This window comes from Molothrus ater, chromosome 3 (assembly GCF_012460135.2).
Source record: "Molothrus ater isolate BHLD 08-10-18 breed brown headed cowbird chromosome 3, BPBGC_Mater_1.1, whole genome shotgun sequence".
Taxonomy (NCBI): domain Eukaryota; kingdom Metazoa; phylum Chordata; class Aves; order Passeriformes; family Icteridae; genus Molothrus; species Molothrus ater.
In genome coordinates, this window is record NC_050480.2 from 31994110 (window position 1) to 32020181 (window position 26072).

A 26072-nucleotide genomic window follows, 5' to 3' on the forward strand; every position below is an offset into this window, starting at 1 on the left:
GTTTAGCAACTACATGTTGTAAGTATGTGTTATGTGAAGTTTAAATACCAATATTTTTAAAGAAGATACAGGCATCTAAGTCAACAAGACATCTTTTCTGAATTGGTTTTTAGATGTACGTACTAAATTTTATTCTTATTACACCTTTGGTGCTTTGAATGCTTTATCTCCCCTTTAGTATTTTAGAGTTCTTGCAGAGCAGGTATGCTACTTCCCTTTAACTCTTACCTTAGTTCTCATAATGGTAAAAAAAGTCTTTACCTCTCCAAAGAAGAAAGATCCTAGTAGTGCCTCATCTGAAAGTGACCATTTAAAACTACAGAACACAAAAGACCACCAAAGCTCCCAATTAACCACCCAAAGAATCAGTCCCAATAGCAATGATTTTAAGTGTCTGTATGTACACACCCAATCCTTTCAAATAGTGCAAAATTTGCTCTTGATTTCCATTATTCTGTGTGTATCAGATAATTTAATTTTACTCCTTTCCATCTCCTTTGACTTTCGGTATCCTAGTCAAATAGTGCAAAATTTGCTCTTGATTTCCATTATTCTGTGTGTATCAGATAATTTAATTTTACTCCTTTCCATCTCCTTTGACTTTCGGTATCCTAGGCCAAGTTCAATGCTTATGAGTGGAGGAAAAGCTACAAAAGAGCAGCAGTCACTGATAAGAATTTTTTCATGCATTGGTACAGATACATGCATTATGCAACACCAAAAGCAAAACTTCTTTGTACAACTTCTCCCAAAGATGATCACAACCTCTAAAGTGAAATTTGCAGGAAGAAAAAAGCAGAAGAGAAGTTTACAGTCAAGAGTGTAGATATTAAAGAATAAACCATTTCAAAATCACAAATGTGAATAATTAAACTATGGAGAGACATGCCCTGAACATCTGGCACTCACAAGAAAGGGAGATAAGGTTGCTCATTGCTAAAGAGAAAGTTTCTGGGTTTTTCAAGAAATATCAAAGGTCTTCTGTATTTCCAAGATAAGGAAAGGATGCTATGCTTCAGCTGAAGTATCTCAGGTTGGATTGTTTAATAATCATTACCATGAAGTCCAATTTAGACTAAGAAAGATGCAAGGAAAGAAACATACTATGCGGACCAACCCAAACTGTATTTAAATGAAAGTTTCTCTAATATTCTCTAATATTATTCTCTAATAAAAACAGTTTATGAACTCTCCTGTTTTAGTACCATTCAGTGTAATACTGGCACTGAACTACCATGCAGACACCACTACTGCTGAGCTTGTTTTTATGCTGCTTCTACTCAATGACACAGAAGAATCTCACGTGAAATTGAGGCATTAGGAGTAAAAAAGTGATTAAGTACAGTACTCAATCATTCTTTTCTCCCTTTCACAGGTGTTTCAGCATAAATTATGACAATAAGAACAGTTTTTAATACCATTTTCTAATGGAGCAGGCACAGAGGACTCCAATCTCAAGTCATCTTGGTCATGACGTGTGTGATTAGCAGCCAAACTGGCCCACTGTGACACCCAACGTTTACTTCCAGGGTTAGCAGAGCCTTCCTAAGAAGGAAAAAAACAGCAGAAGAAAAATTATAACTGTTTGATAAAAAAGCATGTCATCTTTCCAGGCTTTTCCTGAATAGATAGGTCAGACACTATTTTCCTGGAGAAGGTTGAAAAAAATAGTTTACCTCAATAAATTTTAGAATGGCAAACAATAAACAAAATCTACATAGCTGCTGAATCAGTACTATATAAACAACAGTTCCTAGTGCAGTGAACATTTAAACACCAGAACCTCTATAAAATGTATCAGAACATGTGCTAGTTCTAAGATCAGGTTATTTCAATCCTCCGCTCAGAAGTGCAGAAAAAGTACATGGGATGTGGGGGTGTGTTAAAAAATTAAAAATGTGCTTCAGGAAGACAAGAAAGTGACATTTTACCGGTTTAGAAGACCCTCTTGTCCAGATGGAATATTGTATTTACTTCATTACAGAAAGACTACCTTAAGGACTGAAAGAGTAATAACTTATGATGGAAAGGAAAGGAAGCTCAGATTATTTGTTTGGCCTAAACAAAAAAAGAAGCAAAGATTAGTTCTAAACCATCCTACTGCATAACAATGAAGTCAATGTCATCAGTATTTTACAATGTTTTTGCACCTAAACCAGAAAGGAAATTAATTTTTTTCTTGATGGTATGCCTTTTGAAATCTTGAAAATTTTTAAAATGTAAGAAAAGCATAGAATTAAATCATCTACTTGTGTTACTAAAGCATCCTTTTTTCAAAATCTGATTTCTAATTATAGTACAATGTTACTGTCCTATCAAATATCTTAGCAGTCTCTCTCCTTACATCTCCAAAAAACATCACCAGCCCTTCAAATCTTTGCACTTCTACTCAAAACACTGATTTCTGCCTAATGTCTTGACAAGTCTTGGATTCTAGTCTTTGACCAGGAAACAACACTGTACATTCTATAAAATTTACTGAGCAGAACTAGAATGGTGAAAAATGTCACCTACTATATGACAACTTCTGTCAAATTAAAAGTTACTCAGACATTTGAAAAGCTTGAATTGACAATGTTGAATTTCTCCTGTTAGTGCGAGTGCAACATCATGAATCTCTTCCAGAATATCATGAATGTAGTATATCAGAGATGCAGCAGGTAATTTTTTTGAACGATTATACAAATTTCCATATTTTGAATTAATTTTTTAAAATCCAAATGCTATAAAATTCAAGTATAACAATAGCAAAGGAAGGCAATTCAGTGTTTTTGTTATTTATGGGCATTTCCGAAGACAATGTGAGGTGCCAGTAAGAATATTACAAAAAACACACTGCATTAATGCAAATACCAAAACCTCATTTTTCTTTCCTATCACTAATCTCTCTTTTCCTATCTGTACTAGTGAACTTCTATCTAATAAAACAACTAATTATAGCCAAATCCAAATATGATAGATGTCCCAATCATCTTTGCAACAGAAAATTTCAACTAGTTCCTTCTGTACCACCTGACCAATTTCTGAGATACAGGTATGTGTCAGAATCTGAATTCTACTTCAAAATGGAGAAACATACTAAGATTTTGCAGATTAACTGCCGTGAAACAACATGATAAATTATCTTCTCTTGTAATGACACTGCCAAAAAACGGTTTCTACATAGCAGTGAATGTAAATGTGTGCTTTGCCAAGTCTCTGTGTATAGAAGCATAAATAATATCAAAAATACACTGTTTCTTTTCATACTAGTTTAAGCACATCCAGAAGGTGTAAGGTTTATAAAACACGTATCTAAAAAGTCATGTTTAGATATCCTAATGTTCTTCCTATAACCCATATCAATTGGCATCTTACAGGCTCTCAAGTATACAATCCTCCAAATTTTCTCTTGAATACCAAAAGCAATTTCCTAATATTTCAGAAAAACTGGGTTTATCTATGAGATACCAGCCTTTTGCCTTTGTGTTAAATCTGCTTTCTCTTATGCTTATCTCACATACAAAGTGAGTAAGAAATCTTTCAATAGGAGTAAGAAATCTTTCAAAAATGTAACAATGGATTTCTGTGGGCTTATTGTTCAGCCTGACGATTTAGGGCTTCAGGCTCTACATCTGAAAAAAATCCCCAGCACACACACATTACACCTAAAAGCATGTCCAGCTCTTGGCATTTCAGAGCAGATTAACTTTTATTATTTAATAAATTTCAATAATGTGAATAAAATTAATTAAAAAATTAGATGTCTTTTCAGACACATAACTCGAGACAGTTCAAGTTGTAAGAATCATATTATTTCATCTTTTCATAAATTGCTGCCTTAAAAGCAGTTCTCACTATACCTGCTTCAGAACCATATGCTTCTAGGGTGATGATCTTTTTCCACATTTCCATACCTGACTTATTTACAGGCAATGTCTTCAAGTTATTCCTGGAACAACACTGACAGCTATCTTTAACAGTTCTTTTTCTCTTCTATTACAGGTACTCCATTTATACATGAAAACCCAGCAATTGCATCCATTTCAGCTGTTACTTTGCCAGACTAATTGAACAGCACTGATCTGTTCTTGTAAGGTAAATCTCCATTCCTGTTACAATCTGAGTAGACTTTGTACCTTCTCTAGACTTGTATCCACCCTTCTCAACCAAGAATGTTAACAGTTCTAATGCTATTATTACAGGGGAAGCTTCACCATGGTGATAACACTGCCCTTTTCTGCTGGTAGAGCATTTCCTGGGTATTCCAAGGGTCCTGTTGGCCTTTTCGCAGCCCTGTGATATTGGTGATACATCAGCCTACATTTCAGTATAGCATCTAAGTTAAAAAAAAAAGTAAGTATCAAACTTCAAACTAAATGGATTGTTCTACAAGACAGAAAGTTGGAGTAATTTGAGAGGACAAACAAAAAGAAATACAGCCTCTAAATTCTCCACTTCTAAGAAGCAATATAGCAAATATTTACATGAATGAAATTCAATATTCAGAATGTCAGTAGTATTATTTATCTGATCTTCAGTGGGAAAGACAAAATAGGCATTTAAAACAGCAACAGAACATGTAGTCAATGGCATTGATGACTCTACAGATGAAGAACCAGGTTTCTAAGCTTTTGTCTTACAAAAAAACCCAAAAAACCAAATCCCCAAACAAACCCCAAATCAACCAAAAAACTGAAGCACATCAAACACAATGCTGATAAACCATTATTCAAGAACCATGTTTAGCACAGACAACTGACCACTGAAAATTAAATGGAAGTTGGAGGGATAGGTCATGGCCGAAATGCCTGCAGTATTTTTATTAACCAAACTCACAGGTAAGAACAAATAATAAGAACAACAACAATAATAATATTCTTTTTGTTCTCCATTTACTTCATTTTTTTTTCTTTAATCACACTTACCTTGGTTGGCAAGTGGCAGCTTATAATGTAGAAAATAAAAACATTTAAATATTTTAAATAGATGGATTTAGTGTTTTCATTGCCTATATGTAATCACTGAAAAGGCAAGAACCAGTGTATTCAGGCTCAGTTCAACTGTGTCAACACTCACTCTGCATTTTACTTTATTTATGACATACACTACTCCAAAGTATTTAAAGACTGTTGTATCAAAGAAAAAGTTGAAAACTTCTTGAACAAGTAAAGCATTTCCAAGCATTTTATTAATGATACTTCAAAACCCCTGTAAAGCTAAGATATTTAAGTTCAGAATGAGCTTTCAACCCCTGAAGTGACTCTAGACAACCCTGTCCTGCCTTGCAGCAGGGTTGGACTGCATGGTCTCCAGAGGTGTCCTCCAACCCTAACTATTCTGTGATTCTGTAAACTATTTCTATGAAATCCTCACAATTTCCCAGGCCACTTTTTCCATTCTTTTTTAATAGAAATATCTTAGATTTTTATTCTTTGCTTCTTCTATGCCAATCATGTTCTGAATTCACCTCATTCTGCTAATCATGTACAGGAATAACTGTGATGGACAGCTGGAGTAAGTTCCACCCACAATCTGAGTGGATGCAAAACTGGAACACTGAGCTACCCTGATGTTACCTGACTGTTTAGCCAAGATCTTCAATAAGGTTTATAAACTTATGATCTGCAGCTCAGTAATGCTGTAAGTCTTCCAAAACCTACAAGCAGAAAAGTCTGTATATGAGAACATAACCCACATACTTTACAAATCAAACACATTTGCCTCTCCCCTTCCTACTGACTAAAGAGAGTGCAAGTTTTGCTAATAACACTTTAAATGTAACAATCTTCTCTCAGGAGTTTTCCTCATTATTGTTTTTCCATTATTTCCCTATAAGACACCTCTAATTTTTTGAACTAGCTTCTCTTGTACTTCTACATATCTATAAACCAACATCTACTGTTAACTTTCTCTAGTAAGCTTTCTTCCATTTTCATCTGTCCTCAACTCTTCTTACACTAATCCTTGCTCTATCCACATTGCTTATGTCAGTTTGCTCCTTGACTTACCGAATAATTTTCATTTCTTTACCCTATCACCATGCCTTGTAATTTTTAAAATTATGCTAATAACCTATTCTCTCCCACTATATAAAGACCTTTTAATGCAGCAAAGCAGTCACAGTAAAAAAGCAGCATAATTCTTGTAATTTCCACCTAAATCAAAGTGAGTTTTAGTATATCACTGCCAGAAGGTTTCTTAAATCTGCTGTATGATTGCAGAAGTAGTCTCAGTCTTCTAAAAACAAAACCTTTTATTTGTAAAGTTGACACCTGAAAAGACCAATTATGTTAATAAAACAAATCATACATTCTTCTTCTGCTTATTTAATTATAAAAGTGAAAAAATATCAATACTCTTTAAAACAAGGCACAAAAGATCTGAGTGCCGCAAAAGGCATGAAAAAAGGAGAGAGAAAGCATATGGTTATAGATTTGTGCAAAGAAGCAAGGTGAAAAACCTTCCACAGGATATGCCTATGCTGTGTGGCAATACTTCACTTGAAGTGCCTTAGAGAAACTAGGTAAAGGTACTAGTCTAGGCACAGTGACTGTGACTTCACAGTAGCTAAAATACAACCACGAGAAAACACACCTCTAAAAGAAACAGATACTAAAATCAATGTATTTGCATGGCAGGCACACTTAAAGCTCTTAATATCTTCCAAAATAATTGCTTATCTACCAAGTTTGCTAAATTACAGGATCATACTTCAGAAACAGTTTGCCAAGGAATTAGACGTAAGTGTTATGTGCTTCTTTAGAGTTGCCAGTTGATTCCACACCACTGTGATCCTGTTCTGTTCCAGACACATTTCTAGTTTATCCATCACAATGAGAGCAGAATGCCTCCCAAGATTTCAATATGAAATATGATCAATATAATGTGTGCATATTTAAAGTCACGTATAAATACAAGCATTTTCCTCTGTTTAATCTTTCACCAACTGATTAAGTTATACTGTGTCTGAATCATGTAAGTGACTTGTCATGAGTGGCACCTCATTGGAGAACTTAAATCATGAATGTAAAAACCTAAAGTTCTCTGGCTTCAGAGAAAAAAATCTGAAAAGTATTATCCACCATTTTTTTTTCCTAGATGACTTTGTATCATGCTTTAAGTGCACACATCTTATTTCTGAATTTTAATATTGTTACTTGCTTTGGGCTATAAAACATAACCAGCTTTTCCTCAGTTCTGCTGAAGAACTTACATGAAGTATATACTGTGCAAAATTATGTTATGGAAAGAAACTTGTGCTACATTTCCAATACACTCATGTCACTGCATGTAGAAATGTAGCCAAGTTTAAAAACACCTCCACATTGAATTATGCCTGCCTCTGACAGAGAAGCTTTGATGATGCAATAAAGGCATAGGAGAAATAGATTACTTATAGATCTGAGTTCATCTTTTCCAGGCAAGATTTTGTTTCCTGTTTAACACTTACTGGTCGGTTCTTAGTGCTTTCTTTTAGTGGAAGAAAAAAGAAGACCGTCAAAAATTAAATTCTACCTCTGTGTCAAGAAATCCAGTTGTACTCAGTGGTCTTTTTTCTTCCAGCACTACTGTAGCAGAATTTATAGCCCAATCTTTTACTAAATCTTTCTGGTTCTCGTTGATAACAGGCCTATTATAATCCTGGCTGCCATCCACTCCAAATACCTGAAAATGAAACAAACCATTACATTCATTAACCCAATACCATCCTGATACAATGTTCAATGTTAATGGATGGATGGTGGCATGCTGGATAGTGAGTATAAATAGGTTTTATTGTATTATGCTTATCTGTCACCTTAGTGCAATCTACAAAATTAAATAGAAAAAGAAGCTACAACAATTATTAAAAAATGTGGAAGTCTATGTCAACATTGTGAAAATTCAAAGAACTGCTAGTTGGAATGGTCAGATATGAAAAAATGACACTTTGATGAAAGGAACAAAAGATAAAAGTGAAATCATTGCAGAACCCATTTTACCAATTAAGGAAAAAACCCAATAACTAGAATGACCAAATTTTCAGATTTTTGCTATTATCTAATGAGAATAAGAAATATAAATTCTTGCATTTGCTATTAATATGCATATTGAATTATTTCTCTAATACAAACAAAATTTCAGTTTTTCAACTGTTGGAGATTTGGCAGATGTTAAAAGTCCACCAGGTCTCATGAATCATGTGGACTCATCTCATCCAAGATGTGACTTGGAATAGTTCTTTTATTACTCCATTTCCTAATGATGCTTATATTAATCTCTCTGCTTAAGCCAGGATAATTTTCCCATGACATTTTAAAAACATTGCCCAGAAAAAAAAATACTAGAAAAACATTATTACTAAGGCAATTATTAAGAAGAACTTTAGCAGGAGAACCACCATACTGTTTCCCAAATTTCTCATGAGTCATAGAAACAGGGAATACGAATTGCTTTCAGAATTGATGTATAATCAAATACATTTTAGAAAATATCTGTACCTTGGAAACATGTAATTTATAAAATTTTCAAATTTCTGTGTAAGAAATAAATTCACTAATTTACTACTAGGGACTTAGATATTAAAAAATTACAGAATAAAATGAACCTCCCACACACATTCAAGCTGATTGCCAAAAATTACCAGTCAACATCAAAAATTTTTCTGTCATCTTCAAGATGTTATCCTCCTGTAACAAACACTACTAGTGCAGAATAGGAAAAGGTGTAGAGAATTCTTTTTTCTCCAAAAGTGTACTGTAATTCAGTTTTGCACAGCAAAGCTAGAGGACTGGTTTATTACAATTCTGAACAAGGTTAGTGCCTTCAAACTGGATTCACCACTAGATGGCCACAAACCATAATGTTGTCAGCTTCTGAGAAGCAGACAAAGGAAAAAATCATAGTTAGCACCCTGTCGAAATTCAACTCCTTATGCTAACTGTACAGGAAGACCTTGCTACAGCATTACTACATTTAGACCTGAGGAAATTTTCTCAAATGCACTGGATTTGTTTTTTGCTCTCATGAGAAAAGCCTTAAAATTCAGGCAATGCTCCCCAAATTTTTAATTTATCCATAAATCATATCTAGAGTCTCTGGATTAGAAGTTGCTTAACAGCATTTACAAAACATTTGTTTTTTTTATAAAAATAGAATGTTAAAACTTGAATTTTTGCTTTCATGATATACTTTTGATTTGTACAGTTGTAGCAATTTTTGAAGATAGAAACCAGTTACCATCCACTAACACCTTTCTTTGAATATATCACTACTCTGCAGAGACTTTCTTCTTTGTGTACCATCCTTTCATTCATTACAGAATTTTATATGTTCCTTTAAATGAAATTAAATTCTGGTATTATCACATAAGCACCAGAAGGAAAATATGAATCCCACACATCCATATCTAATTTAGACTTCAGTAGCAAACTGCTGCTATAAATTGCTTCCTTTTATCGGACAGCACATTCATTTACCATGTCAAATTTCTTTACTGTATCAGAAATAACACTTTCAGTCTTACCTTTTCTAGTACTGAAGTCATGTTTAAGCAAATTTTGTTATTCTTCTATTACTGAAATTACTGCAAAACCAAATTTGAATATTGCCTAATTTTTTCTGTGAAAGGTAATATGAATATCACTAAGACCCAAGTATAAGCACTCCTAATGTTCCTTCTCTCTATACTGCAGGGATATCAAAAGATATAAGCAAAATATTTGGAGACAGTATTATTAGAAAGAAAAGTAAAACATCTTCTTCAATAAAAGTACATTTTCATACTACAGTGTCATTCAACATTTGCTTTGTGTATGCACCTGGCCTAAGTTCCACTGCTATACAACTATAAAGCCCCTCTTCTCACAAGAAAGAGGAGATGCATGTAAGTGTGGTGTACGCGCAAAGACTAAATTTCAGACTTGTGATATATAAAAAACTCTTTAAAAGATTGTTACTAACACAGAATTAAGAATTTAAATACTAAAATTATTCACAAGATAAAACAACTCAAGTATTTGACAAAATGTACATTATTACTTACACAGCTGTCACACACCTGCAGAAAAGCAATACTATCAGAATTTCAGGTTTGACCAATTCACATACTCCATTATCAAATAATCAGAATATACCCTCAACAGAAACAGCCATGGAACAACCTGAATGCTTCTGCTGGAAATCATCTCTCCACCATCTAGAAAATGCAATTTGTACTTTCTGGGCTGATACAATATAGTATGTGTGAACTTTTGTGACTGAAGCCTGAATGGATAGAGACTTTATCTTCCTACAAAGACGAGATTACATTTTTCAAGGCTTCAAATTCTTTAGATGTTTCTTCTATTTAAATACCTTCATGATTACAAAATCATTTAAGGAAGGTCTAGGAGATACCTTAATCAAACCAAGAGAATTCTGAGGAAATGCTGATGACACATTGCTGCATCTCTCACCTATTTGGAAGAAAGACTTAGGTTTCTTTCTGTAAAGCTTGTATTTGTCAGGAGCAACTATGAAATATATTTTGATTAACTGTGTTTTGGGGAAGAAAAAGATGAAGCCAGGTTCTGGAATCAATACACATACAATACAGATTTGGACATCAAACTATCAAGCTGTTTGAAAAATAAGAAGCAAGCCTTTATTTTTGATAAAGGAGGTAAAATAATTCTATGTATTCTATGTATGTGACTAACCATCACAAATCACACATATCTACCACATGGCTGTAAATGCAAAATAAGTTTCCTAAATCATTTACCCTTTTTAAATAGCACTGTAAACAACAGGGACTTTTACAAGACTCTGATCTTGCATTTTTTTGAGAGAACCTGAGGAATAAGGAGTAATGTAAAAAGAATAAAAAAATATAAATAACAATTCCTAGAAATATTAAAAAAACCAACAACACTAATGCATTTTTTTAACAGGTGTAATTTAAAACTGAAACTACCAGAGAAAGGTATTCCTAAGATATCTGCTTTCTATAAGCAATCATTCTGGAAAGCTAAAAGTTTTTTGCCCTGCTCTGTCCTATTGTTTATTTTTCTGAATTTATATTTTTGCAGGAAGATTACATTGTGCCATCCTGGTTGTTTCGAGTTTCATGAAGTTACAGAACAAAATCCAGGATGAAATTTTTCAGAGAAACCCTGAAAGTTGACTGACAGAGAAAAATCTACACACCCCAACAATCTGCACCATTTCATGGTGTTCTTGCAGGGTCTATGCAACATGGCTATAATGTAGAACAGACACAAACATGGTGTATAAACTGTGGTGGTGGTGTTTAAAAATAACTACTTTATTGTTATGAAGCATGAAACAATTTCCATTGTGAATCAGGACATTTTAAATGGCATGGGAATGAAGACGTGCTGCAGAGTGTCCAGACCCATCTATGAAATAATCCTGATGTAATTTTGTTTAACCTGCATTCCAGCTGGCTCCTTAAGCAAATGGATTAACAGGTGATACAGGAGAGACATTGTCTAACTAGGTAGCTCAGCAGGGGCCACCAATATGTCAAAGACTCGAGCATTTTACCTGTGGGGAGAGTCTGGGGAAGCTGGATTTGATCACTTTGGAGAGGGGAAGGCTTTGGGGTTGCCTAACAGCAGCCTCCCAGTACAATGGGGAATGTACCAAGATGACAGCCAGGCTCTCCACAGTGCTACACTGCAGGGGGACAAGGGACAAGTCATGTCAGATGAGACAGGGTATGAAGAAAAGTTTTTTCACTCAGAACAGTCAAGCAAGCTTGCCTAGTCTCTGCCCATGTAGGGCATGAAGACCCAAATGGATAAAGTCCTGGGCACCCTGGCTTAGCATCTCAGGTCTCCTAGAGCAAAGCCTGGAGAAAGCCCCAAGTATTTCAGAGCAGGAGGGATAAGATAAGGTGAACTCCTGGTACATACTTTTCCATTTCAAAGCAGTGAAGTAACTCCTTCAAAGATCCCCTATGATAATCCATTTACATTCTGCAGTTCACCCAGTAACAAAGGGCCAAAACAGCAGGCTAAAAGTCTCAAAGCATTATCTTGTAACTTGCTAGAATGCAAACTTGTCCTGAAATAATACAGAAGGAAAATATGCACTAACTAATGGCAAAAAAATTTGTAACTTAATGATGGTATTCACAAATTTAATCACTTTATAGCAGCAAGTTTTTCCAATATTCTGAGAATATAACCTTATCTGTATTAACCAGAAATTGTTCTTTATTCAACCAAACCCAAGAATTAACAAAATCTATCTAACACAATACAAGCAAGATGCAAATCTTGCACAAAGTACTGGCCCATTTTCAGAGACAGTGTGAGTTACAGGACCAAGTCTTAGACCATGCCTTGATCTCTTTGGCAAGGGCTAATTTTGCAGAAAGCAGAGTACTCTCTTTTGGCAGGTCATATACACTTCCCTGTGACAACAGCTCATGACTCAGAGTTCACCTGCTCATCACAGTAGCTGCAACACACCTCTAACACAAGCTAGCTTTAGGGACCAGGAATTAGTCTTGTTCACTCTCCCTTCTCCTGTCCCAAAGCAGTGAATTAGTATTTTTTTACAGCACAGATACTACAGGTGAACGCAATGACTTTAGAATTAACTATCAAGATGACTCTTTAAAACCATAGAAGTCAATATTCTTCAATATGTGCAATACTTTCAAGAAATTAAAATAAAAACTGGTCACAAAAAAATAATGGCAACAGGAACTGTTTTTTCTGAATAAGAAGGAAGACAATGGTTTGCTAACGCCCTCCCCCATACCCACTAACCTCACCTGATGTTCATCCTATGTGCTTTTTATAAACCTGAAAGCTCTTGACTAAGAAAAAAACTTTTTCCAGTTGTATCTCATTCAGATGCTTTTCCAAGTTCATATCTGGACTTCATACTTGCTTTACCTTTAAAATGTTTTGTGGTATAAGAAGATCACACTGCAGTTCTACAACACTATAATTATTCAGTACTTAATGACCACAGAGCTAGTTGCTCATCCAAATCATAAAGATACTGACATAAACAGAAAAAAGTGTAACTTGACACTTCTAGTAGATATGTTCACTCAGTTTTACAGCAAACTATGTATATTAGAATGGGAAAATCTGAAGAATCCTATCTAGTTTTAAAATTTTTAGTTTACAAAATTTCCCCAGTAATCTTACTGCTGAAGTCTTAATGAAAAGGATATATAGTAATTATCAATACCATCAATTAACAGAAAAACCAACAAATAGATATTAAGAATTCTAGCTGCAATTCCTATTCATTAATGATAGTATTTGAAAAGTAAAATTATTTCAGTAAGTCTTTTGCTATTCTTTTAGATCCTAACAACAGTCAGGGACGTAATTTAGAAACATATTTTAAAAATATCATTATTTGAATGCTTTTCATTTCAGTGTAGGCAATCTGTATAAAAGGAACAAAATGAAACCCAATGACAAGAAAGACACAAGGGAATTCAAAGATGAACAGTTAAAAAAAAAACAAAAAACAAAGCAGAGCAATGGTAAGGAACAAGGGTCTACACTGTACAGGGCATTAAAAAAGGATCATGCCAAAATTAACAAGGAACAAATTATTTAATTTGAAATAAGGTATTTGTCATTGTAAAGTGATGGGAATGTAAATTACAATAGCAATCGTGTTTCATAACTTTTAGGGGAAAGGAAGATGATAAGCATATTTGTTTGTCCCAGAAGTCAGAAGTCAAAAGGTTTCAGAAACTGAGCTGTAAACTGATAGAGTCAGACCAGCAAAAACCAAATACATAAAAAAAGGGGAATAAGTATAATTTTGAAAATACAAGCAGGATTTCAGGATTTGAGCACAGTTTGGGTGTACTAAAAAAGAAGAAATTGTAAATAAACCACACTCAGAGTATGATTGATTGATGGCAAAAGAGGACTCCAGAGAGCAAGGAAATGGAAGAGGCTTCAGATCATCTCGGCAATGCTGCATTTGGTGCTCAGACCGAGCTCCTGACAATTCTTCCACAGAAGGTGGTTCAGGCATTCATAACACACAGTAAATTGGTCCTTAAAAGTCAGTTACTGATCACAGAGAAAAGACAAAAGGCAAATATTTTTTCTCATCTTTCACAAAGTTGAGATAAGAGCATGCCTCAGCTCTTTTTGTGTTTAGCTACTACATGAACTGTGTTTAACCAAGCTGCTTCTGAGGAGTTTCATTTTAATAGTTTTTGCTTGTTCTTGGCAGTTATCCTGGCCTTTCCAGGCAAACAGACTGTGTTCTGTGCAGGGAATGTCTCATGAATAGCCATGGATTTTCACAGAAGCTCTTTACGTCATTTTAACTTTATATGCAAGTTATAGATTCAGATGCAAGATGCTCTGGTATAAAAAAAGCCACATAAGCAAATGAAAAGGATCAACATGCCAAGTCTAAGAGCTTCCTCTTAGCAGACACCAGTTACATATTTACATACATACATATTTTGTCCCTGTTTGCTACTGTGAAGAATTAATTTTCTTTAGGATTCCAAATTAAAAAAGAAACAACAAGTTTAGAGGCTGTTCCTTATCTTATAAAACTCCTTTCCTTATAAAAAGAAAAGGTCACAAACATCTTCTGAACTCTTGACAAAATTTATAAGCTCAGATGATTGGATAGGCTTCAAGTGGTCTACTGCTTTTTCAGCACTGTACTCATAAAATAGTCATTCTGCAAACAAGACACTCTGTAGGGCTCAAGGCATTTCTCTCAAAGAAACTGCTGAAGCAATGGTAAAAGCAATTAAACCCAGAGAGTGTGAAAAGATAGGAGACCTGAAAGTGATTTTCTGAAAGTAGATACATCTACCTCAGTTCCTTAAAGAGTCATTGAAACATACTGAGATTTTTTTTCTCTTCACTTCCTCTCTACCCACTGACTCTTTCCAGGTAGTTTTTCCACTTACAATACTGAAAAAATTGCTGAGAGCAGTTCTATAGCATGTATGTTAATTCCATAAGCAGAGGAATTATAGCAATAACTATCAGCAAGGTTACTGATAAATTGTTAACATTTGCAAGAGAGAAGACAAGATCAGGTATACAACGTTTATGAACACTTAAAGACACAACAATAAACCATTCAAAAGTAAATACTACTTTAAATTGATGTTAGCCAATATTACTATGTGGTATGACAGATATGCCTTGGGTGTAAAAAGAATAAGGAAATTCCATTTTATAACAATCATCTTTCAGTACAGATTCCCATTCATATCCATACTCAAAAGAAAAAGAAAAAAAAAAAGAAGTCAAACCTAACAAATAAGTATCATCATGAGCAGAAAGATCCAGAAAATAAAATTGGAAAATGTGCTGTCTACAGCGAACACCTATATAGTTTTCCATCCATAATTACTATTCCAAAATTTTAAAGAGGAAAGAAGAATCTCTCTCAAGATTGTGTCAATAGAGTAAGATTTTATGTACACTCATTGCACAGTATGTAATAAAATAAAATTCGAGGTGATAGACTGCACATTAAAAACAAGATCATTACTGCTAGGGCCCATCTATCTACATAAATAAAGACTTAAAACATCTAGAATATGGAGCTTGCACTGAAAACAAAATCATTACATGGTCACAGTAAGTCTTTCTGAAGGTGGCAGGATGGATTGAGGTTTGATTTTGGTACATTTTTTCAAGTCTACTGTTTGGAAATCAGTATGAATCAGTTGAATTTGCGATCTAAATTTACATGCTGAAGAAAAAATCAATTATCTTTTAGGAAACGTAAATGAAAATAACATAAATCAAGAAAAAAATTGGGGACCAAAATTTTGGGGACCAAAGCCACAAAATTTGGGACCAAAGCCAAATGTTTCCATATGTATATGAACTGCTGTAACAGTCCAGATTTCCTGGTTATCTGACAGGACTTGAAACCCTCAGATAGCCTCAATTCTATTCCATCCGTTCCCATACACGATAGAAAAGCTTATATCTGCTATAGTAAGTTTTATAAAATATTTCAATTTTTAAATACCCTAAAATGAAATGATGAAGAAGAAAGACAACAAAAAACCCTACATAAAACAAACAGAAAAAGAGCCATGAAGAAAACCCCCAAAGAACTCGCAAAAACCCCATTGAGTTGCTTTTTATTTACTGCAATAGCCTCAAAGTATTTAATATTCCAAACACATGCAGAATTATTTGCACATTCATTTATTAATATTTATTACTGGCAGTACTTTGCTTTATTGAAAAAGGAAAGTCATTAGCATGATAATTTGGTCTCTTTATATCTACAAAAAAGGAAGATGAACTGCAGAAGCATCATTTTAAATTCTTTCATCCACTGGCAGACTCACCTTTTCTGTGGCCTATGAAGATTTTTTTAATGTGATATGACTTCTGAGAACAACTTTCTTCTAATAGATTGATTTATTTAAAAAACATAAAATGGATAGAAAATTTACAACTCAGAGATAAAAAGAAAGCAATTGCTAAGTGTTAACAGAAGAAAGCACTGAATCCATCTAAAGAGCATAAAGGCTGGATGTAGAGGAAAAACAAATCCTACAACTGTGCCCCATTTACTCATGTATTTTAAATGGAAAAGTTAACACTGAAAACATGTTCTAAATTAAATCAAGATCCTGAATTTCTTTCATTTTGTACTTAGCTGTTAGCTGCAACAATAAGAGCATTATTCTGCTAGAAAAAAGTTGTGTCTTTCTGATGCTATTTGAGTAGAGGATATTTTATGACACATATGTTCAAGGTGGGCTTTGTGGCATACAACAGCAGCTTGCTTTCTTACCACATTGATGAAATTGCTCTCAGTGGCAATTCAAAAAAGAGCTCTACAAGTATAAAAAGAGATCTATCATCTATTTTTCTCCTGTTATTAATATATTTATTTTCTAAACCTTAGCCTACTAACCAATTCATACTGCTCTATGAATTTAAGTGACATTTGAACACCTGGATGCAGAAATATCATGGACTACTGAAAGGACTTTTAGGAAGCAAAATTTAGTGTTATTTTTCAAGTACCCTCTATTCATAAAGAACATTAAGACACAACCATAAATTTCGACTTGCATCTTCTTTTAAGATTTACAATTGAAAACTATGTGCATATGTACTGTATTTTTTAAACTTAAAATAGAATCTTTTTTTAAAAAATCTTCAAAAGTTGTATAAGACACAAGCAATAATATATTTGAAAACTTGCATTTTAGCTAAGTAGAAGACATTCACCCCAAGACAGTCATGACTGCAGATATATGATTACTCCTCTCTGTTAGGGAAAAGAATTGAAATTAAAAAGCTTTTGTCTGTTACTTATGAACTGTTATCCTCTTTCTTTCTGATAATGCATTTTCCTCACATTCTCTTCTCAAAAGTCAGGCTTTAAAATGGTTGAGAAACAAAGGTTCTGTCATTTGCTATTCTGCTCCTTTTCTGCTATAGTGACAATACTTTTTTCTTAGAGGCTGAAAAGCACCAGAGGAAGAACTGGATCCTTAGCAATCTAAATGAAATAAAGATGCTGAATAAGCAGGACAGCATAGTTTCTGGCTTTTTAAAATAATTTCACACAAGCATCTATTCTTCTTGAGACTATTTCCTTCAATCTTTAGCAAAAGGCTACACTAAGCAAAAATAGTACTTTTGAAGGAAGTAACACAGCTCAACATTAAGATTTTTACTCCCCTTTTCTTAGAATTACACAGAGAGATGGGTGTTTTCAATTTTTTTTTCTGAGAATTTTAACTTTGACTTCCTGCATGTTTCTCTTGGATTCTTAATGTAAAGAAGCATTAATAGTCTCACCTTGATTTTTTACAAGTTAATACTACTTTTGCAACTGTGGTTTGCTCTTATGCTCCTTACCAGAGAACAGTAAGGCTAAGACTGAGTCACACTTGAGAGTAATTTTTGGATATTTTGGTCATTCTCATCCTTTCCTCCAATAAAAGGGAGAAAATATGCACACCCAGAAGTACTTTGTTTCACTGAAATTTTTTCAGGTAAACCACACCCAGATTTTAGCACCATTCTAATGTAAATTGCTACTCAGAAGAATGCATTATTGTGCAAATGTTTTAGAAAGTGATCCTTGCTATTTGTAGTGCATTTTCTTCCCAATACTAGCAAAGTAAACTCTTGAATTTCAATTAAAGTTTGGACCCAAGAGACACCCTTAAATGACTCAGTTGAGCAGGCATAGTAACTACTCAGAAAAAGGACTGACTTGCCAACAATGAAAGAGTGGTTATACTGAAATAATTGATAAGATGTATACCAATAATTCTCTTAAATCCTCAATAAAGAAGCACAGGAGTCAACAGGCTTACAAAGTCCTTGTCTTATACCTCACTTATCCCCCTTTGGCAAAGTAAGATTATCCAAAGCATTAGCAATTTAAAATAGGAAGGAAGCAAAGCTGAGCTCAGCTGGAGGACAAAATTTTTGGCTTCCATTTGGTTTAGATTTTCTTCATTGGCTGTTTTTCTCCACTTCATAAAAATAGTATCATACTACTTCATATTACCAAATCAAATAAGAATTGCATAGCAGGGCTCTTTGAACTGGATGTAAAATATAGTGTTCATAAGATTTCAACACAGATACTAAGTGAAATGAGACAGAAGACCTTGAAGAGAAAATATCTCTGCTTTACTTCATAGTAAATCTTTAATACGTAGTGGTGACACCTTTAAAGTTAGCAGTAAAGGAAATTTATGATACCCAAAAGCTTTTCTATAACACTAAGATTATTAAGCAATACTTTACTATCATTCTTAAGGCTTCCATTCACTTCCTCTTCCTGAATCTGTCCTTTAGCAGGAGATATTTGATTCAAACAAAAAACTGACTTTAGATAATCTGAACGGGTACTGAAGGCCACAAAAAAGTTGAAATTTTATTAACTCTCTCAGAATCATAGGGTGTGATTCTTGGAATGTCCTGTGTAGGGCTGAGAGTTTGACTCAATGATTCTAATGGGTCCCTTCCAACTCAGCATATTCTCTGATTATAAATATTAGACAGTATTAACATTTTTATCAAGTACAGAAATTGTCCATTTTCAAATGTTATTACCTGGCATGTTGAACTACTAGATTTAGCTAAAACTTGACTTACAAATTTTCTGATGCCATTTAGTTGAAGATTTATAATTTAATAATAGATGGAGAAATTTGTAGTTCCTTAATATTTACTTGCTTCATTCGGAATGCTTTTAGTTCCCAGTTGTCTTTTGAACATTATTTCAAAGAAGTAAAAAATTTCCTTTTCAGAATCTGAAGAGGTGAAACTATTATCTTTATTATTTTATTGAAGGTGACACCCTTTACTTTAATCCCTGTCTCCAAATGCTCATAAACACCTTTTTTAAAAGAAAATCATCTATAATGCAATGTTCCATTTCCCCACTACTTCAGATTTTTTTTACAAAATCAAACAAGTGAATCTAGCTTGTCTTGCAAAATCAACACTAACCAAAATTAATTCTGAATGTATTAATGTATTTGTTTAGCTCTGAAAAGTTTTAGACATGCAAATGAATCCTTAGATAATTCTAAACAATGCGCTTACTGTAAATTAGCAAAACCCTTGCCTAGAATTGGATGCAGGCATTCTACAATAATATATTATCTAGGAAAACACAACAAAAGCAGAAAAAGTCCATTTCAAGTCATGTTAAGCAAAATTATTAAACATAGCCTTCTGCTACCCATATTTTCCTGTTGAATCAAAAGAATAGTTATTTAATACAGCTTTTAAACTGCAAATACAATTTGTATTTATTGATATTTCTATGGTTACCAATAAGCAAACTAGAAAATTTACACTGCTATCATACAAACACTTTTGGAAAATCAAAGCATTTTCTTACTTACTCTTTACAGCTGACACTGAAATTAAGTTACTGTTACTGAATATACTTTTTAATAAGTATAGAAAACATTTGCAATCTATATCTATATGATAATTTGGATGGAACCAATTTATGTAATGAAAACTAGAAACAAGAGGTTTTCAAGAACAAGTGAGTATTTCCACAAGAATACAAACCATCCTGATAAAAGTACCAGTTACATGATTTTTTGGTGCCTGGTGTTTTTTATGGTTAAATGATTTTTCGTGCATGGTACTGAAATCTTTTGGAAACACATTTAAACTACCAAACTTGAAGACAACAGCAGTATGCAAGAAGGAATAATGTTTAGCCAAATGCCTGCTGCTGCTCTTACAACATTTTATATTTCAACATTATAGACAGGTTTAAAAACTTGAGTTATTGCAGCAGTTTTAATAAGCAGAACTGAAGGGATACAGAGCTGCCCACACATCCAATAACACTTTTAAGATCAGAATGCATTTCAGGTTTCTCACCTTGTCAATCATTTTGCGGGCTTCCACTTCTTCAGGATTGGGATTTTCCAACTCAATAGTGTAAGTACCTTTGTCACTCTGGTCATCCTCATTGTCCTTTTCAGTAGCAGCAGAAATATGTTGGCTCTTCAACTTTTTGTCCATCTCCTGGTTCTGAGTAGGCCTATGGCCAAGGCTTCCTGAACTCCTTAACAACGCAGCTTGTAAGGCAGGTAACGCAGCAGAGGGTTCTTCTGATTTCTGGTTTAGAAGTTTGGCATGAACACCATGTACTGCTCTGTGATGTGATGAGCCAGCTTGCACAGGTGAAGGGACTTTCTCTCCTGATGCAGGTTTCACTCTTTCAGCTCGTGCGTGAGATGTGGGAGATGGAGATTCTGGGCACAGAGCTCCTACATTCTGAGAAAAAGAGTAAGAACGTCTCTTGCGAGGATGGTCTTCATCAAAAAACTCAATCATAAAGGCAGTCTGACTCAAACCAGCTTGCTCTTGCTGCTTTTCTGTGGAATGGACTTTCTGGTGTGACTTTTTCAGCTCTGTATGATGATGCCTTAAGTGTTCTTCAAGTGCTGCCCGTTTACTGTAGTGCCGGTGTGCACCAATATTTTCTGAATCACTTTGTGTGCCATCATCATGCTTATTCCCTACAAGCAAAGCAAAACAATATATAGCACAGTGAAACAAAGAAAGACCACAACATTACATCAACAAAAAAAGCCAAGCAGCAAACTAGGAAGGAAATTATTTCAAAGTGGATTTCTGTTTAAACTCCAATAGCTTATAGACATGGCTCTGCAAATTTGGTACAGTTCCTGGAAATGCAATCAACTTGCTACAAGTCAAACAAGGAAACATTTTCAAAGCTGATCAGTAACAGCAGTGCATTTGAAGTATCCTTTCCCCAATATTCTCATCTGTGAATACTTACCAGTGACATATAAAAGCCAGTATTTTACCAGCTGTACTATAGTATGTTTTTGAATTCTATCAGTATTGTTACAGAGCCAGTTGATTACAAATGACTACTGACACATTCCAGGCAGGGTTAAGAGGAAAAATAAAATCTTAATAAAGTCCTTCTGACAGTGGAAAGAGAGCCACAGTTCATATTGCTGGATTCCTCTCACATTTACAACACTTTATCATGAGAAATGTCTACTTAAACTTGGATTGAATTCTTTATTACTTTTTCCAAGAAGAGCAATGAGTTTTTCCATAATTCACTCTGCTCAGCATCTGATGTGTGCAAGTAAAATGGTTGTTATTACTTATTCATTCCATGAACTACTCTGAGATCTATGAATAAGGATTACATATTCAATAAATCATACATACACCTAAAGAGGTACTTTGCAATGATACCTGAAAATGTATGAAGGCTGGATACTTACACATAGTAAGTGTATTTAACACAGAGCAACCTCATGTACAATGGAAGTGTCAATGCTCCTAAGTTTTAGCTCAGTAGCTGGTAAGGAACACTTTCATCCTCTCTGAACTCTTTTAGATTCAATTCTGCTTTTACATATATATATATAATGTCCAATTTCTGTATTTTTGATTCTCAAGAGGTCAGCTTTTTTAAGGTTTTCTCATTTAAATAGTTAGGATATGCAGCTACTATTCAGTTAAACAGTAATTACATATTGGCTAATCTTACTTATCAGACTAACACCACTGAAGACACAGCTGAAATCCCAACTTACATTCCTGTTTTCTACTTGTTAGAATAATGCCTACAAAAATTCTGTGATTATTGATGTTTCCAAATAATAAGAAAGCAGTAGCAACATCACAGTGAAAGTCATATAGTCTAATTTTAGCAGTGGGACTTCAGTACAGAATACTATAAGAAAAAGCTGAGGAGAAAAAAAAAGCTTGGAGTTTTCTAAAAAAATCGAACTTTCAAAGCACCTACATATATTTACTATCTAAAAATAAAACTAATGACTGAGAATACAAACAGGCCATAGAAGATTACAAAATTCAGATATTTATTATGGCCATATGCATCCCATAACTTATACCTCTTTCAGAATAAAATTAATCAGACTTTGTGGAGTTTCTGTCAGAAAAGGCTTATAAACAAAGCCCCTTCTATTTATCAAAGTGTCACAGCTAGGATATGAAAGAATATTCATTAATATATTTACATGAAGGCTAAAGAATGTGATTTAAGAAGAATGTGACTGGAAGAAATAATATACCATTATCTTTATGCCAGCACATTAACCTAATTCTGCTTTCAGAATTTTATTTAAGCTTAATTTGAAAGGGACAACCTTAAAAAGCAGACTTTTGATCAATAAGGCAAAGGATGTTTTACCCAGTGCCAGCTGGTTTACAAACTAGACATGATAATGTTGCAGAGCCAAGCATGATAATGTAGGGTTAAGCAGCTGAAATTAAAAATGGAAAAAAAGAGAGACTTGAAAAAGTTCATCAGAAGTTTTCCTTATGCAAGTTTGAATGGTACTGGACTCTTCATCTGAACACCAAGACTATCTGCTTCTCTATTCTGTTAAGTGACACTCAAGAGAAGGTACACTTGTCATGTGTAACATTTTATTTAATTTCATTCAAAATGTCACTGTCTGCAATAAATTAACATGTATGATCACCTGGAACTCCATTCAACAGCAGCACTCATATGAATACAACAGTCCACAAGGTGAGTATAAAAATTGAAGCGCTTGCTTTATGTCTGATTCCTGACTCCAACTTGACTCTACCAAACATGATCCATATAAGCAGAATGAGTATATGATGTATTCTTTGCTATAAATGATTTTCTTAGAACATACAAATAATCACAGAAGATATGCTATTGAAAGAGTTGCTAAAAGCATAAATTGAACTTCAGAGCTTTGATTCTAAAAAGCAATCCATGTTTTTAAAGTACTTAATGAGAAAAAGTGAGATATATAAAGTTTAACTAAATGTTGGATTTTTTCCTTTTCTTTTTCAAGACCTGATGTTTTCAGCCACACTGGAACATCTCCAATTAGCATATTGATTGTAAAATGATTCAGCATTTGATATCTTATGCCCTTTGTAAGACTTAATTCAGCAATACAATTTCCCAGCCCAGATCCTTGCATACGTGTGGACTATCTGTGATTTGACCTGAACTCCGCGTGGGCTCAGGGATCCTCTGACTGCATGCTGGCAAGGAATTGCTGCTTTCAGAGCTAAGCATAGCTGGAACTATTCACTTTACCTTTCAGCCTCTTCAGGTACACTGGAACATCGCTCTTGATACTTTTGGAGTCCTCCTCCGTTGGCTCCCATATCATTCTCGGAGGGTTGTTCTGTGCGAGCCAATCTGCCACTTTGCTCTCAGCTGCCATCATCACCGTCTGCAGCCCCGGCAGGTCCTGGCCGCTGCAGGAGGAAGGCTTCTTCGACTTGTGACGCTGCTCCGACGTGAACTTTGTCACATGATCCTTGATCTTTACTTTCCCTGGAGTGTTGTCATCAAATTCAATGGTAAAGGAAGCGTGCCCCGAAGCTGCCGCGTGGGAGCTTTGGGTATCTTTTGTGGGAATTTCGTGAATAGTGCTCTCTGCTACCTGTGAAGCTTGCTGGCATTCTTTAGTAGGGATTTCAAAATAACTGGGCTCCCTGCAGAAAGGATAAAGTTCTTCACTTGCAGATGCAGATTGCTCCTCAGATTGTTTGGCATCTGTGCTGCATCCTATTAGGAAAAATAAGAAAAAAAGATTTTACAATACTTGGGAACTTCAGGCTCTTCAAGAAGTTTCTGAACTCCAGTAAAGGCCACTTGAGTAATTTCTGGAATAAACACTAAGATTGTGGAGTAGACTGAGCACCATAGTTCTGGAAAACTAGTTCCAAAATTACATATGAAAAGTATTAATGAAAAGGCAGTTTGAACTTCAGTTGTTGACAAGCGTAAAGTGGCAAAAAGCTCACTTAAAATTTGTCAAAGTGCATGCAAAATATTTTTAGAAGATGAAAAGGTCAGATGAGTTATTTGAATGTGGAAAACGGGTAAATCACAATGGCAAATTTGTTGAGATGATCACTATCCCAATTCCAATCTATTGGAAAAAACATCAAATCAGGGTGCTACCAAAACAAGTGCTAATGATCTTCCACCTCCTGCAGTGGATAGAAAGCATAATTTTGTTTGGCCAAATTCTTCAGAAAAACAATTCACACGTTAATGCAAGATAAACATTAATTCTGGCTTGAAAAGTTAAACACTGCTAAGCACTGGAAAGTGTTTCGGAATTCAAAGATTTTATGTTTCTACAAAAGATAAAACCAAAGAATCAAGCTAAATCCTATTGTCATGTCCTCCTATTTTACTTGTTGCCATAGCATATAGATGAACAGAAAAAGGAACAATAGCTGGAAGCATGCAGAATGTTAGGAAGTCATGCTCTCAACTGGCTAAAAAAAGCAGAAAGTAGAAAAAGCACAGGGTAGTAATTCCAAGTTCTACTGTATAGCCTAAATGAAGGGTAAAGCTTCCTGTAGTTGCAGCAAAGGTACCAACATGCCTTTAAGAAAACAAACCTTCTAATTCCAATTTATCAACTGCTAAGTCAGCCAAAATACCTGGTGCAGATTTGTGCTAAAAGAAACAGAAGCTTGAGACCTTAGTAGCAATGGCAACTTAGATTCCAGCAAAAGAATTCTGAATAGTTCCAAAGCAATTTGTCATGGACCACATTAAGATGGTTAAGATATCATTTCAGTTGCCAAGTAAAGAATTAAGACTGCAACTAATTGATTTTAGATGCTGAAAAAACCAACCCTACATCAGATGAGGAACTTAGTATTTGTATATAAAACTATTATGCAATAAGATAGCAATAGAACCATTTATACTGAAGTCAGGAATTTAAAGGGGTAAAGGATGCAGGATGGAATAATGCACCTGTGCTGCTCCTCACAAGCACATTTCTTGTGAGGATTTATGAAAAGGTTAAAAATTAAAAAAAAAAAAAAGAAAGTAGTGTGATACAGAGAAATAAACTAAAGGAAAGAATAATACATGGAAAAGCAAAACAAAAACGTGTTATTGAATGAAAACATGTTGTTGCCTTGTTTGGATAGCCATTGGATAAAATTACTCCAATACAGGCAACAAAGCAGTTTAATTTTTTTTTTCCACCAGTAGCTGTTACAAACACAAAACATGTTCACAATTCAGACAGGTTTTATTATTGTGCTGCTGGATTCCAAGAATCCCCCATCACCAATGCTTTTCATTGCATTATCAGCTACCTGATGTCTGTGAGGGTGTTTTCAGGTCTACAACAGCACCTCACTTCTCCCCTCCCTGGGAAACAGAATGCCTTTTTAATACCATTCCTGAAAACACTTATTCCAGCAGACACACAATACAAAATGAATCTGTTTCACTGATGCAAAGGTTATTAAAAATCTTCCCTGTTTATACAGAAAATGTACAGAAATAAACAAAATCACACTTTGGAGGTCCTAGACTTTAGGTAAACTACCATCACTCTCCTTTTGTTTCATGTAGCTAACATGCTGGAAAGGATCAAGCTCTGGCAGGATCAAACCTAGAGCTTGGATCCTTACAATATGAAACATGGTCACCAAAAAGGAGAGTAATCCACCACACAGACCATTCATAGACAACCTTTTTTCCCCCACGTGGTTCTGCTCAGAACTTCAAGTCAACAACATCATGCAATTCCTGTAGCCAATAATTAAGCCAGATATAGTGTT

At 34.6% G+C, this 26072-nt stretch overlaps 1 protein-coding gene across 9 annotated transcripts in view; it reads right to left on the reverse strand.

The window, feature by feature from the left end:
• CEP170 (centrosomal protein 170) overlaps positions 1 to 26072 on the reverse strand; it is a 95880-nt gene that overhangs the window by 26714 nt on the left and 43094 nt on the right. For 8 of the 9 annotated variants that reach the window (XM_054514168.1, XM_054514172.1, XM_054514167.1 and 5 more), the window contains exons 8-11: positions 23563 to 24039; positions 20343 to 20986; positions 7498 to 7647; positions 1419 to 1545 (exon numbers count right to left, since the gene is read on the reverse strand). In XM_054514168.1, the coding sequence (XP_054370143.1) occupies positions 1419 to 1545; positions 7498 to 7647; positions 20343 to 20986; positions 23563 to 24039 (1398 nt within the window). The remainder of the gene's footprint in view (positions 1 to 1418; positions 1546 to 7497; positions 7648 to 20342; positions 20987 to 23562; positions 24040 to 26072) is intronic. The other variant, XM_054514169.1, reaches the window with a different exon arrangement.